General features: G+C 33.0%; 1 protein-coding gene across 1 annotated transcript in view; it reads left to right on the top strand.

The window, feature by feature from the left end:
* LOC108915579 (sarcolemmal membrane-associated protein) overlaps positions 1-16,973 on the top strand; it is a 53,590-nt gene that overhangs the window by 22,013 nt on the left and 14,604 nt on the right. The window contains exons 5-7 of the mRNA XM_018721645.2: positions 11,713-11,904; positions 11,970-12,086; positions 12,137-12,286. Coding sequence (XP_018577161.1) covers positions 11,713-11,904; positions 11,970-12,086; positions 12,137-12,286 — 459 coding nt within the window. The remainder of the gene's footprint in view (positions 1-11,712; positions 11,905-11,969; positions 12,087-12,136; positions 12,287-16,973) is intronic.

The following is a 16,973-nucleotide window of genomic DNA, read 5'->3' as shown; positions in this document are numbered from 1 at the left end:
TTAGCTGCCGCACAGTGTGTTAAGAGCAATTGACACCAGTGGCGGCTCGCCAGGTGACGCACCGCTTCACCTAAAATTTCTGTTTGGTTGTGCAATTTAAAATTATTGTTGATTTTATATAAATTTTATAATTTAGGTATAATTTTATATTGAAAATGTATTGTGTTTGTTTGTTTAATATGCAGTAATAAACAGAATAGTTGCGCGGTGAATGCCTTCTAAAAAAACATTGCCTTCGTTGAGCGTGAACATCTACCTCGAACCATACAACGTATAGTATACACAAGTGATGCAGCTTGAAATCAGTCTGTATTCTGCTTCTCTTCGTAGTGTTGTTTACACAACTATGGTGTGGGGGAATGAGTGACGCAGAAATTGAAGCAGCATCTCCACTCGCCTGCCTTTAACAGTTTATACGCGTCGCCCAGTGCACGATTATAACGGTTCTTTGTTAATATTTGTTTTGTATAATAAGAAATGTTTCCTATGTATGATCCAGTATGTATTTTATTGGAAACGCCATTTTCCAGATGGAAAATTGAGGACAAAAAGGATTTTTTAAATTGCGAGACACCTGTGCCTTTTCTCTCGACATGAAAAAAAGGGGAAGTCAAAAGAGAATGTGTATGTTCGAAAGTTTTGGAATGAATGGTATTAGGAGTATAAGTGGTGTGGAAGTGTTTATTTAAAAAACTTTTCTGTATGCCGTGTTTAATTGTGGGTGTGTGGAATAAGGGGGAATTTAACAATTTTGGGAAAGTCACGAGAGGCTGTCGTAATCACAAAGCTTCTTTGGAACATACATGTACGGTGTGCGTTAATGTTCGCAGAACTCCGAACTAATATTTCTATTTTTTATAAGATCTAAATGAAAATCCTTCTAACGAACGTCAGTTTTTCGGAAATATTGCAAATGCTACTAAAAATTTCCAGATTCATTTAAAGCCGTTTGATCTTGAGAAATTGTAAATTTTCGCCTGCGGCGCTTTTTTCCGTTTTAGTTAATCACTGAATATGCTTGAACTATTCTCAATGTCACGAGTCACCACTGATTGACACACTTAAGAACCAACTAATTAGGTTATACACCCCAAAGAGAAGTTAAAGCCAAGAACAGAACTACTCGTCAAAACCCCATTTTACAAACCAGGAAATTTAAATAACAACAAATTAATTTTATAATTAATTTCTTGTTATATTATTATCTACATTTTCTTGTTCATAATACTACTCTATCTCTATGGTCCTATTACTGTATTATTATTGTTGTCTTGTTTGTATTGTTAAATAATAATATTATGAGAGACTGTGAGTAAAATATGAAAATAGCAATGGAATATAATACATTTAATGAATATAATAACTATAACATTTCCGTAAATGGCAAGGGGATTAGTATTTTGCAGCAAAATATTTGTAGCATATCTAAAAATTTGGATGAATTTAAGATTTACTTAACAGGATATTCATTTGACTGCATAATTTTAACTGAGACCTTCCAAATCTCAAACCTAGAAACTATCCAACTGCAGGGTTAGGATATTCTTTATAATGGTGGGGCTTTTAACAAAAATGATAGTGTGATTATTTACATCCCCAAAGGAATTTATAATTATAATTTACAATCATATAGTAGAAAAAATCTTAAACTTTACTTAATATATTACAAGTTAAAATACAATTATTCGACAAGATAATTTTAATATCAGCCATATATAGATCCCCCTGCTCCAATGAGGTTGACTTTCTACATGAGCTAAAACAATATTTAAAAATTATGTCCAGTATAAAAAGTGAATTTCAAATACTTATTGGTAATATGAACATAAATATCTTGTAACAAAACGAAATAACATCTGAATATTTGAATACTCTTTATGAATATAATTTTGAATCTTTTGTAAATAACTTTACCAGACCAAAAAGTGGCAGTAACTTAGATCACATATTCATATGTTATAAAAACTAACATTACAGACCATTACATGTCAATGGCCACAATAAAACTAAATTCTTTAACAACAAATAATAAACAAAATACGCAATATAGAAAATATATTAATTACTTTAAATTGAGGCGTGATCGTCAACAATATGACTGGAGTCATTACATTTCCATCGATTCAGCAGACGAATCTACATTCTTCCTTGTTAATAGTAGTAGTAGTGAAAAGGGGCGGTCTCAGCCTGGCAATTAGGCCACAAGTGGGCCGTTTTTTGTCTACCCTGCCGTCCCATCACCTAGCCACTCTCTGCTTCTGACAATCCTCAAACCTACTCGGCGCCCTAATGAATGCAAGAATTTAGGTCCATGGAAGGTCTCTCACCTCAACCCCCTGCAGCTCTTCAGCACCAAAGACTTTGGCCCATATGCATAGTCGATCGCCAGCGACTTGCCAGAGATTCGCCGTTCGCCGGACGAGATTTTCAATGCACAGTTGTTTGCCAGCCAAGTCAAGCATGCGCATTAGTGAAACTTATGGCGAATCGCCGGAGATTGCCTGCAGCATCTCCAGCGTTTCTCCAGAAAGCAAGTAACCTATTTTTATTGTGTTTTTGAGATTGTTCCAATAATGGATCGTGATTTTAACATGTTGTATAACGCAAACAGAGATATTTCTGATTTAGATATACGCACACCTATACAGGGTGGTTCACAAACGGTGACCAAAAATTAAAACTAGTATTCCTTGGTGAATTTTAATGGAAGTCTATCGTATAAAGTTTTTATTTAGGACGCTTCGTTTAAAAGATACAGGGTGTTAAACTTAATAAAAACATTTTAAATTTTTGTAAATAATTTAAAAAGTAGTAACTGGAATAATTTGAAATTGAGCACATGTATTTATGTAAACATTGTCCAAAGTCCCAGGCTTTTTCCGAAAATTTAGATGTTCTAGTGCCGGAGATACAGGGTATCGGTGGCATATTTTTCTAAATTAAATTGTACGCCATTGCTTTATGATCATTAAACATGATATTCATCGAATTCATCTTTCAATTTTCTACTAATTACTATTATGTTTTTCGAAAAAAAGTCTGATTTTCGAGTAAAACTTAAAAATCGAACTGAAAACACACTTCGATATTCGAATAAAATTTGGTTTAAAATTACATAATAGGCTGCAATAACAACTTTGAAATTCTGAGCAGTTCGAAAAAAGAATAAATATTGCTTTTCATCATATTCAAGCAACAATAAATTTCGAACAAATTACATTTTCGTTACTGAAAAGATGTCACACATGTGTTCGTGGAAATGGAGGTATTTTTGAGCATTTACTCAAATAAAATCATTAAAATCATGATTAATGTTATTAATTTCTTTATTCCATTAAATAACCGAATGATTAGTGTTTGCAAGTTATTGAAGTAAAAGTGTTTTCAGTTCGTTTTTTAAGTTTTACTTCAAAATCAGGCTTTTCAAAAAATATGAGAATGTAGTAATTTGTAGAAAATTGAAAGACGAATCCGAATATATCATGATTGTTACCATAAAGTACTAACATACTGGAGCATCTAAATTTTAGAAAAAGGCCTTAGATTTTGGATAATATTTACATAAATACATGTGCCCAATTTCAAATTATTTTAGTTACTAGTTTTTATATTATTTAAAAAACTTTAAAATATTTTAACACCCTGTATCTTTTTAACGAAGCGTCCTAGATAAAAACGAAAGACTCCCCTTAAAATTCACCAAAGAATATTAGGTTTCATTTTTGGTCACCGTTTGTCAATCACGCTATATATTGAAATTGTAATCGTTGTTGTAAATTGTAAAGTAAAACAGATTGTACTTTGAAATATTTTAAACAAGATGTACGTTGATGTACCTATTATAATTATTTGTAGATAATATGTGGAGTCTTAAGAGTATACATTCTGATCACTGTTAGTCATGTAATTGAAAAAACTACTCTAGTATACCCTAATAAAAAAATTACTTAAATATTTCATAAATATGGCTTTCCAATTCCTAGTGTACCATAATAAACAAATTACTTGAGACATTTTGTAATAACAATATAATAACAACAGCTTACTATACTAACAATTGCTATTAACGCCGAAACGGAAAATTTTATTTAGTCTTTTACTACCGCTACAACCATTTAGATAATTATGCTTTGACAGATGCTCAAAGTAATACATTTCAAAGTACCATACCATGCACAAACTCAGGTTAGAACAGTACGTATTCGGTGTAAAATAGCATTACGCATGCTTAAGTGCCTGTAGTTGAGACTATCAATTATCTGGCGATTCGCCAAAGCGGAGATAGCCGGGCGAACGTCTATGCCAGACATGTGCAACCTACGGCCCGCGGGCCGGATCCGGCCCGTGCTCATATTTTATACGGCCCTTCATTTCAAAATCAAATTTCATAAAATGCGGCCCGCGTCCGCCTGACTCAAGCTGGATGGTTTTTTCGTGTATACGTATTTTATACACCTACAACCGAAATAACATCATTTATTTGCTCATAAGGCATGATGTCGTGCAACACTCATACTATTATTATGGAGGCAAGCAAAATTCTACCTAATCGTCCTAATCTTACAGCAATTTGCTACTAAGGCACGAAATCGTTTGAAACCCATGGTATTTCTATGGTGGCATGCAAAATTCGACTTTATCGTATTATGGTTGACGCTTTTTGACGATAAATTCACCAGTCGTCTTCTTGTGTGTTCGAAGTGCACGTGCAATAATTTTTTATGCAATTCTAATTTTGTTCTCTAACTTTTTTCTATTCTATCTGGCGAGTGTTTGTCAAGACATCGGAACAACACGAACTAGGTAAATTTTATTAGGTAACGCTAAAAAATTACAACATTATCAACATTGCAGTACAAAACCATGGCATCCACGAGTAAATAAGAAAAATTGACAATGAATGTAAAACATTTCAAGACAAATGGTCTGAACAATATTTTTTTATTATTAATAACGATAAACCCATGTGCCTAATTTGCAACGAAACAATGTCAGAAGCACTACAATTCAAAACATCAAAATTATGACACACTTGTTGGTCAACTCAGAATTGGGAAAATAAATCAAATGAGAAAAAACCTTGCGAGCCAGCAGATGCTCTTCGTTAAGCGCAGTAATGAAGTGGATAGTATCGTGAAAGCAAGTTTTGTCGTGTGCGAAAAAATTGCAAAATATTCTAAATCGTTTTCAGATGGAGATTTTGTTAAAACTGTGTGATTGAAATCTCAAAAATACTATCCCCTGATAAAACTAAGATTTTTTAACAATTAAGCTTGTCTCGTTGGACTGTTGCTAGACGGATAGACTCGATGGCGGATGACATAAAATTAACTTTAACGGAGCTTGCGAAGAATTTTGAATGTTTTTCTGTCACATTGGATGAGAGTACCGATTGCGTCAATACTGCTCATATTGGCGATCTTTATTCGAGGTGTTGACCCCGACTTCCGTTGTACCGAAGAATTACTTGCACTTCAGTCAATGAAAGATATGATGAAAGGAGAAGATATTTTTCAGGAAATTAAAAAAGCATTCGAAATAGTCAACCTTCCTTGGCAAAAGCTAAGTGGAGTAGTAAGTGATGGAGCTCCATCGATGATTGGATCAAATGTAGGAACTATTGCTAAAATAAAGTCAGAATTACATGATAGAAATATTGACCATGAGAACTTGCTCGTTTTTCACTGCATTATTCACCAGCAAAGTTTATGTGCAAAATCAATCAAATTTTGTCACGTTATGAAAACTGTTGTTTCCACTATTAATTTTATTAAGTCTAGTGGTCTAAATCACCGTCAGTTTAAGGAACTTTTAGAGGAGCTCCAATCTGATTTCGGAGATTTGGCATTTTATTGTGAAGTGCTGTGGTTGAGCAAGGGTAAAATGTTGAAACGCTTTTACGATCTGAGAGAGGAGGTATGGTTATTTATGGAAAATAAAGGAAAGGCTGTTCCAGAGTTGAGCGACAACAAATGGTTGAGTGATTTGGCATTTTTAGTGGACATTACTATGCATCTCAATGAACTTAATGCGCATTTACAGACTAGGGGACAGTTAGTTCATGAACTCTATGGCCATGTTAAGTCTTTTCAAAATAAACTTAGACTTTGGAAGAGTCAATTGCGAAATGGTAATACGTATAATTTTAAAACACTTGCCAGTTATAATGACATCGATTTCGTGTCATTTGCAAATGAATTACAATCTTTGGGGAAGGAATTTTCCAGTAGATTCAATGATTTTCGGCAACAAGAAATCAGTTTAGAGATCTTTTCTTCCCCTTTCAGTGTAGATGTGGAGAAAGCACCATTACACCTCCAAATGGAGCTAATTGAACTACAGGAAAATCTGAAAAATAAATTTATAGATGTAGGTTTGGTTGAGTTTCTTCAAAAATATTTTCCAAAGCAGAAATATGCAGAACTTTCTAAATTTATTCAACAACCAATGGTTCAGTTTGGAAGCACGTATTCTTGTGAACAATTTTTTTCTAAAATGAATTATGTAAAATCTAAAAGTAGGACCAGAATTACAGATACACACTTAGAAAATAATTTACGCGTTGCCACATCAAATATATTTGCAAATCTTGATCGCCTTGTAAAAAACATGCAATCACAGAGGTCCCATTAGTTTCAACTGCTGCATTGCATGCTATTTGTTTATAATTCATGTTTTTTTTTTCATTATTTAAGAATATTAGTATTANAAAATAAATTTATAGATGTAGGTTTGGTTGAGTTTTTTCAAAAATATTTTCCAAAGCAGAAATATGCAGAACTTTCTAAATTTATTCAACGACTAATGGTTCAGTTTGGAAGCACGTATTCTTGTGTACAATTTTTTGAATTGAATTATGTGAAATCCAAAAATAGGACCAGAATTACTGATACACACTTAGAAAATAATATACGCGTCGCCACATCTAATATATCTGCAAATTTTGATCGCCTTGTAAAAAACATGCAATCACAGAGGTCCCATTAGTTTCAACTGCTGCATTGCATGCTATTTGTTTATAATTCATGTTTTTTTTTCATTATTTAAGAATATTAGTATTATAAATTACATTGCAATAAATAAATTATTTTTTGATTATCATATTATTATTATTATTGCTTTCGGCCCGCCAAAACTTCCCGAAATGACTTTCTGGCCCCAACACTTATAAAGTTGCACATGCCTGGTCTATGCAATAGAAACTACGCGCCGTTCTTTCGCCAGCGACTTGCCAGAGAATTACCAGCTATAACTTCGGCGAGTCGCTGGCGATCGACTGTGCATACGGGTGTTTATGTCTTACCCTTCCTTGTTAACTTGTTGAAGGAAAAAATCAATTTATATTCAAGTTACAAAAAATTAATCATAAATATATATTTATTTTGATATCAAATGGAAAACTTGGATTACTGATGGTCTTGTTTGGTCCATACACGTAAGAGATAAATTATTCACATTACATAAACCTTATCCAGATAACAATAATTTGAGGGAAGATTACTTACTGTATTGAAATAAATTAAAGTGTTTGATAAAAGAAAGAAAAAGAAAATTCTATGCTGAATATATAGATAATAATAAGAAAGACAGTAAGGTACTATGGAATTATGATTAACCATTTACACAATATGAAGCACGACAACTCAATAGGAAAATAGTATTTTACGTTACAAGTCCGGTAGGTGACTTATTACATTACGAGTTGTTTTACGGACGAGGCGACGTAGGAGCCTCGTCCAGAATAAAAACGAGTACTGTAATAACACCTAACAGCCGTGTATCGTATGATATTTTATTTCATACTGTCTTTCTATTTTTAACGAGCAGAAATTTCTATTTTTTCCTTAAAATTATCAAATTTTTGTTTGACATCGCTTGATCTGTCATTTTATAATATTCCTTAAATCAAATTTTTGTTTGACATCGCTTGATCTGTCATTTTATAATATTGTTTGTGACATGTCTAATATCACGTTGCTAGGCAACATTTACCGGCTCTGATACTGTAATAGCTCACTTACCGGCCGCAAATGAATCCGGGAAATAGCAATATACCGGACAGTATGAAATAAATTAAAATACAAAATAACAAAATTATAGAAAATCCATGTGACATTGCTAACTTATTTAATACTTATTATGTGTCTATTGGAGATGACAGCTAGAAATATTTATCCCCCTCTTTATCCCCCATTTCATAAAACTACTTTACCTTCTTCTCTTTTTCTTCATCCTATTGATAATCCTGAAGTTATTGATCAAATCATGTCTTTGAAAAATAATAAAATCACCTGGACAGAACGGCTTTAAATCGGAAACATTAAAAGAAATAAAGTGTGAATAGACATATTAAATTGTCTATTCACCCATATTTTGTTTTCCAAAATCCGCTGCGAAATTATTAAATTTTTTTATAAAAAATTTATGGAAAGCATTATCCTTTTGCTACCTCAGCTTTTTCGATAGGGAAATACAATTTGGGTCCAATGCGAGGGACATGTTGAAGAATGTTATACTGAGATTAGAACATGTTTCCAATTTATAGGGTGTTACTTTGTGGTGTTCAAAGTTAAGGAAATTTGATTGCTTAAAACTTGATTTTTGTAAATAGGACGTGCTGAATATTTTTGGACCTTATTTGGAACCCAAGGAACTGAGAGAAGTGTCAGCAAGCAAGCTTTTGGACTTTGTCAAAACGAGAAACCTACTTGCTGAATACGACTAGTAGTGGGACACAATAGGCCTAATTAGGCCGCAGTGCTATGGGACTTATTAGGACCAACCCAGAGATATTAGAGAGGGAGAGTACACATAGGATCTGCGCGAGTATAGCAATCCAGGAGACCGCCATTTTTACCTCAATAATGTCAATTTCTGGCGCCAAATTTTAAAAATCAATATCATCATCATTTTCATCATCATCATCATCAACTATTCGATTTCGTAATTACAGCAATAAATTATTAACAATAATAATAAAACGCAACTTAAAAAAAAATAAATATATAATTATATAAATTTATGGTTCTCTTCTGCATAGGTGAAGGTGGTAAAATGATTCACTAGGTCCGGTAAAACTGAATTCGAATAGAATCTCTTGGCCACAGCCAAAACAAATGTTGTAAAAAAATGTTTTTCCGGTGGTATTGTCCTTCCTGTTATTTCCATAACGTGTCTGACGCACTGTTCACTTGCAGAGCAAATTTTTGCCACAGGGAAAGAAGGACTGTTTAATTCACCTAAAAACAAATAAACCCAATTAAAAACTGTGATAATCAAATTAAAAATGTTGAGTATGTAACTCAAATAATTAAGTAGGTAGTTGATATTTGTGGAATTTTAAAAGTTGTGTATTAAAGTAAAATCTACTATGCAATATTTAATAGCAACTTTAGTTTTACGCAACTTATGATAACTTCGAGAAAGTGTAATTTTATGGAATTTGAAAACAAATCTCATTCTCTTTATAGCTTTCTTTTTTCCTTCCTTGTCCTTGTCATGAGACCGATCGTCTGAAAATTGTTCTAGCAAAGAAATGGATAGCTCACGTGATGATGAAGCAACTAGTGGCATATTCTCATCAACAGGAATGGAGACTTGCAATTTCACCAAGAGACAGACATGGAAGGGCATTAGGTCTTAGATACACTTTGTCTGGCATTCTTACAATATCTGATTTTTTAAAATGCTGAGAGCAGACGAATTTATATTTAATTGCATCATAGCTACATTGTTTTTCACCTATAGCTAGTAGCCACTGCGACAATTTTTTCTCATCTTGTGGAAATCTACAAAATAAATCAAGAAAAACAAATTTCGTATAATTTTGTAAATTAATATTATAAAAATACCTGTGAAATGTAACTCCTGTGGGTTTTAAACGCCCTATGTTTTTACAAGTATTTACACTACAACTCATTTTGCTTAACAAAAACACTCGAATAAATTCTAAACTTTTACTATATCAAGTTAATAATCGGACATCCACCATCAAAATGACATTGTGAGGTAAAAATGGCGGCCTCCAAGCCGTCCCACCTAAAAAGCTATGCACAGTGGTATATGCGTTTTCTTCCCTCTCTAATATCTCTGGACCTATCACTAGGAAGAAGAATAATACCCTATAAATTGGAGACATGTTCTAATCTCAGTAACATTCTTCAACATGTCCCCCGCCTCGGACCCAAATTGCATTTCCCTATCGAAAAAACTGGGATAGCAATGTATTTCCCAAAAGAATAATGCTTTCCTAAATTTTGTTTAAAAAAATTTAAATAACTTCGCATCAGTTACTCGGATTTTGGAAAACAAAATATGGCTGAATAGACAATTTAATGTGTAAACAGAAATTTAATTAATATAGTGTTCCATTTAAAAAAAATTAAGTTTTATATACCCACGTGGAAGTGCAACGCCCTATGTGATTATAAATAATTTAGAAAGATGGCGCTGTTGTTGTATTGTAATTTTTGAATAAACTTTTTTTCTATCTATAAGGGTTTAAGATATACAGGGCTTCCCGCTAAGGTCGGCGAGGTACAATATTAGAGAAAGTATAGGTCTTAGAACTTCAGAAAAAAATGTTATTTAATAAACCAACCAAGAGAAATCGCTGGAAATAGTTTTCAAGTTCGTAGCTCGGCCGCTAGGGGGCGCAATCTACATATCAAAACATAGAGTTGAGTTTTCTCAGAAATATTTCCTAAAATAATACAAATATGGATAGCTGGATTCATTGCACATAACTTTTGTTATTGACATTTTGTTCTATCTCTCGACAGAAAGGGTGATCAGAAAAATACATTTTTTTAAGGATTGGCTCATCAAAAGCCCATTGTATCTCGTTGGAAAGGTCTTTCATGCTTTATCTCGTAGTGAATGTGTTATGCCATTTACCTCAATATGGAAACTTATAGATGGCGTTAGTTCAAAAGAATGCCGTTTTATCGATTTTTCATCAAAAAATTGATGAATATAGCATAAGTTTAAAATTTCCAGCGAAAATGTTTATTTATTGGCGCTATTCAAGTTTAGGTTGTTACACGTTTTTTTTTAAAAAGTGAAAGCAGGATAAAACTTTTTATAGGTTAGTTTGAAGAGCATAAAAATAGCTACATTTTGACGCCAAGAAGGGTTCGATATCTTTTTTTTTTATTATTATGTTATTCGCAAATTAGTGAGCAAAAAATAAATAATGATACTAATTGAGGAACACGACGCTAATGAAAAGACATTTAATTACCAAAACAAAATGCGTTTGTCTCTATGTTTTGGTATGTAGATTGCGCCCTCTAGCGGCCGAGCTATGAACTTGAAAACTTTCCAGTGATTTCTCTTGGTCGATTTATTAATCAAAATTCTTTTCCCGAAGCTCTAAGGCCTATATTTTCTCTAATATTGTACCTCACCGACCTTAGTGGGACACACAGAGCTTTATCATTTGGTTAGGACACCCAGTAGAAAATATAATTAGAAAGCAAACATGGGGTATATAAAAATTAAATTTCATAGAGATTTTTATTTCATATTTAGAGGCAGATTGTGATATTGTCATGTCCAAATTTCATTTTCACTAAGTTTGATATTTTATAGTAATTATACTGAAAGACAAAACTTTTCTCACTTAATCGTCTTCCCTTTTTCACTCTTCTCTGCCTCACTCCCTCTCTCCCCTTTGTAACTTTATGACTGTTGAATATATTTTGTTTTTAGGAAGTTGCACAAAAATTTGCTGCGCAGCAGAAAAAGGCTGAGGAACAACGAATTAAATTAGAGCAACACGAACAAGAATTAGAAGCTAGACTTGAAATGGAATCAGAGAAAGTATTAGATTTGCAACTGAAGTTACATGAGTTAAGTGCAGTAACAGTTCAAGATATCCAGACATTACAAGATACTGAAGGGGTATGTTACATAGCTGTTTTGTGTTTTGTTAATTTTTAATTGCATAATCTATTTTGACATTGTAGAAACATAATTTGTTATATGATCATGTCAAGTCAAAGGAAGAAATTTTGGCTGAAAACGAATTTACCGATGCAGTTTTAAATAAATCCAATGGCATCAATAATCATATAAGTCTAATGGTGAATTATTTAATATAATTTACAATAATATTATCAATAACATTTTCTAGGTACACCCAGTTTTAGAAGAAAACGAATCTGATTTAACATCTGATAAGAAATGTAAATCAGATCCAAATGAATTTTGCCAAAACAATGATATGCAAGAAGATACCAAAAGACTTAGTGTCAAAATGCCAGATGACTCTGACAAGGAAAGCGTATGTATATGTCTCAGGGCAAATTTTTTCTTCTAATAAAATTTCTAAATTAAATCTATATGTAAAAATTGTAGGCATAAGAAAGTGGTAGACATAGATTTAATAGACCAATAAAGGACTCCGAACAATCCTTATGGAAAAGTGGTTCCCGTTAAATTGGCAAAATTTTTTATACAATATGTATCTCTGCATGCTGAACAAATGTCTTCATGGGCGCAAAACCCAAAACCCCACGGATTCCGAAATAAGGCCCACTGAAGCCAATATCATCTGGTTTTGACTCTACTTAAAAATTAATATTTGTTTTAAAAAAAACGTTGACTTGCTGTTTTATATATACAGGGTGGGCCAATGGAAACTTTCCACCCCGATATTTTTGGTTTAAAATAAAAATCTGGGAAAACGCTCGGACACATCGACTTTTGATTTGAGGGGGAACTATTTTTCAGTTTTTTTCATCCCCATAGCTTTAACCCCCTGGCTGGGGAGAGAACAACCCCCAATTTTGAATAGGGGATAGGGGTCGTGACATACCTCTTTTTAAATTTCTCATCGAGTTCTTTATGACTCCAAAATTTTGCCTCATTATTTTTATCTGTAACGAAATGACAGCTTGTCAAAATAAAAAGAAATAAAAATACTTACTAATTTATTGATTATGTCTACACGTGAACTTTATCTAACAAACTGTTCAAAATGTCCTCCATTAACATCCATGCAATAATAAAATCGATTCTCTATCGCTTCTCTAATATTCTGCAACATATCGACAGTTATCCTTTGACATTCTACAAGATACAATTGCTTAACGAACTTAACGAGGATGATTATGACCGACGATTACAATTTGTAGAAGAAATGAGTGAACGGTGTATTGGCAATCCGAATTTCCTGTACAATATCTACTTTTCAGATGAATGCTCCTTTTTTCTACATGGATTGATCAATCGACATAATTGTCGATACTGAAGCGATTCAAACCCATATTTATTTAGAGAGTCTCACATTCAACATCCTGAAAAGTTGAATGTCTAGGCAGGTATCTTAGGCAATAACTTAATCGGCCCATTCTTTTTGCAAGGCAATTTGACTGGAGAGTTGTATCTTACTTTGCTTCAAGACAATATTGTTCTTAGAATAAGGGACGTCATTGCCGAAGATAATAACTTGTCACAACATGAAGTGTTTTTTCAACAAGATGGGGCTCCAGTCCATTATGCAGCCCCCGTTCGTCAATTCCTCAACGAAAATTTTAGAGGTCATTGGATTGGCCATAGGGGATCTATTGAGTGGCTTGCAAGATCCCTTGATCTTTCCTGTCTGGACTTATTTCTCTGGGCCATTTGAAGTCTACAGTTTATAAAACACAGCCAGCTTCTCTTCAAGTTCTGCAAGAACGCATAACTGTAGAATGTCAAAGGACAACTGCCGATATGTTGCAGAATGTTAGAGAAGTGATAGAGAATCGATTTTATTATTGCATGGATGTTAATGGGGGACATTTTGAACAGTTTGTTAAATAAAGTTCACGTGTAGACATAATTAATAAATTAGTAGGTAAGTATTTTTCTTTATTTTTATTTTGACAAGCTGTCATTTCGTTACGGATAAAAATAAGGAGGCAAAATTGGGTCATAAAGAACTCGATGAGACCTTTTAAAAAGAGGTATGGCACGACCCTTATCCCCTATTCAAATTTGGGGGGTTGTTCTCTCCCTAGCTAGGGTGTTAAAGCTACAGGGATGAAAAAAACTAAAAAATAGTCCCCCCTCAAATCAAAAGTCGACGTGTCCGAGCGTTTTCCCAGATTTTTATTTTAAACCAAAAAAATCAGGGTGGAAAGTTTCCATTGGCCCACCCTGTATATAGAAGTATTTGTGACCTTGACTTCAAGGTCAAGGTTAAAGGAACAAGTCGGGTTTATTAAATGATGACTCTCCTTCTGATCCCGGAAATAGAAAGAACGGAAAATCCTACATATCAATATGAACTTGACCATGACCTTGTTGATCTGCAGAACCATGTATGTATAAGTCCCAAAATAGAAAAACGACTGACTGTTGATCTTCAGAACCATGTATGTATAAGTCCCAAAATAGAAAAACGACTGACTTGCCATTTGCATTAGTGTTACCCAGAGTTTACCACGCGGAGGTTACAAAGTCGGATTTAAACTTCTTAGTTACCATCAGTCAGTTGATCAGTATCAGCTGTTCTGATTCCGGATTGTGAAGTTGTCATAATATACTTGTTTGTATTTCAGTCTAGTGTAGTCGGTTTTGCTATTATTAAGGCCATAACCTATCAATAACCATCACAATTAAGTCCTTTCTAGTCTATTTTTCTTTTTTTAATTATCTCCTTTCCATGTCGGGGTTCGAAAGGATGTTCCTTTAACCTTGACCTTGAAGTCAAGCTCACAAATACATACTTCTATATACAGGGTGTCCCGTTCATGTTTCAAAAAACTTGTGTGCAAGTTCCTTATGGGAAAATAATAGGGGTAGTTCATGTAGTTTTTTTCTTAGACGCCCTGTTTTCGAGATACAGTGTGTTGAAGTTATCACTTTTCAAGTGGTTTTCTTTATTTATCTTGAAATCGGCTAAATATATATTAAAATTTGTATATGAGTAAACATCAACTGTGCGTTAAGAATAATGTGCAAATGTTTTTTTTCTGAAAAGCAGTGTCGCCGATACAAGTAATCGGAGGGGTACAATCGAAAAAAATATGTTAAAAGTAAAAATTTATTACATTTCTAAACGGTTCTGTAAACTCTAAAGCATATTACAAAAAAAGGTATACTTACCGAAATTCGGTAGCATTTTGGAGAAAAACGAAGTTGCATTTTTTTGCTCATATAAAGCAGCACAAGTACATTAACAAAATATTAAATTGAAAGGGGACTTTACCATTGAATGAGCTGAAGACATTTAGCTACCAACAGTATTTGCATTTAAGACAATAATTTTAATTTCTTACGTATCACATGAAACAGTTAAATTGTAAAACATTTTAACTAAAAAAAAAATTTAAATTTATTTTAAGTTTCAGTTTGTTGTAAACTAACATTTAAAAAAGTAAATAAAAATAAACGGATTATGGTAATTAATTATCTATTAATAACTAATTTTATATTTTGTAAACTACTACACTACCATTACTAAAATAAACAATTGTTGAATGGACTGAATTGTTGATGGACATGAATGCTTAAGTGATAAGAACAGAAAAATATTAGGAAACAGACTCTGAGACATACAGATCAAAACAGCTGCATAATTAAATAAATGAGCAAAACTCAAAATACGATGCTGAAATTGTCCCCTATTTTCTTCTATAAAACTTCAATTTTTTTCGAAAATGCTACCAAATTTCAACAAGTATACCTTTTTTTTGTAGTATTATAGTAGTATTTTAACATTATTCTTAACGCACAGTTGATGTTTACTCGTGTATAAATTTTGACATTTTTATCTTTATCCATTTAAAGATAATTAAGGAAAACCATTTGGAAAGTAACAACTTCAACACACTGTAGCTCGAAAACAGGGTGTATAAGAAAAAAAATTTATATGAACTACACCTATTATTTTTCCATGAGGAACTTGCACACAAGTTTTTTTGAAACATAAACTGGACAACCTTTATATAAAATAGCAAGCTAACTTTTTTTTTTAAACAAAGATTCATTTTTAAGTAAAGCCAATACCCGATGATACTGACTTCAGTGGGCCTTGTCTCGGAACTCGTGGGGTTTTAGACTTTGCGCCCATGAAGACATTTATTTGTTCAATACTCACAAGGAGAAGGTAAGGTAGTCGGATTTTTGTAATTTTTTATATTTATGGTACGTGTAGTTTGGATCTTGAATAAGAATTTTCCGAAGTAGTTCGACGCAACGTTCATAAATTACCGAGATAATCGATTTTAAAGTTTTACCTGACCGCTAAATCCACTAGATGTGACACATTTTTCAACTAGGAGCGTGGCCTAATTGGTAGCGTTAGGGCCTGACAGTCACGAGATCGCTGGTTCGAGTCCGTCGCGTGACATTTCTTTTTTTTTTTCAAAACGCACCATATGGTTTTTTATTATTTTTTTCATCTCGAAAATTATGAACAAACGAAATATTATAATAAATACTTATGTATATGTAGGAATATTCTTCAAATATTTCATCAAAATGAAAAAATTGGTTGATAAACAATATTTATTATGAATTAACAATAAGATTTCATTAAAAAAAAAAACAAACGAGGTCAGGTAGAATGTTCTTTTATTTTATATTTATGTTAGTATTTGACATTTTACGCAGTGTGGCACGAGCCAGAATGGTAGCCATCATAAAAAAATGGGAAGCAGACATTATTTAAGCATCTAGCTTCCTTTCTTTTTTCTTTTTCTGATCTCGAAAATTATGAACAAACGAAATATTATGAGAACTGTATGTAGGAATATTCTTCAAGTGTTTAATTAACATTTTGAGCTAGGTTATGTGGGTCGTCCAGCGTGTTTAAAAAAAACCGCTTACAGAACACACCTGCTCGGGCATATAAAGTTTCGGTAAATTCCACAAAGGGTAGAGAAGCATCGAAACTGTGTAATGAAAGAACAATCTTTCAAAATGTTAACAAAATTTGCTTCGACATCGATATTTTGAAAACAAAATACGCCTGTAAAAAC

Source organism: Anoplophora glabripennis, unplaced genomic scaffold (genome assembly GCF_000390285.2).
Source record: "Anoplophora glabripennis isolate ALB-LARVAE unplaced genomic scaffold, Agla_2.0 scaffold1481, whole genome shotgun sequence".
In the NCBI taxonomy this organism is placed as follows: domain Eukaryota; kingdom Metazoa; phylum Arthropoda; class Insecta; order Coleoptera; family Cerambycidae; genus Anoplophora; species Anoplophora glabripennis.
This window is presented reverse-complemented; position numbering and strand designations above follow the sequence as displayed.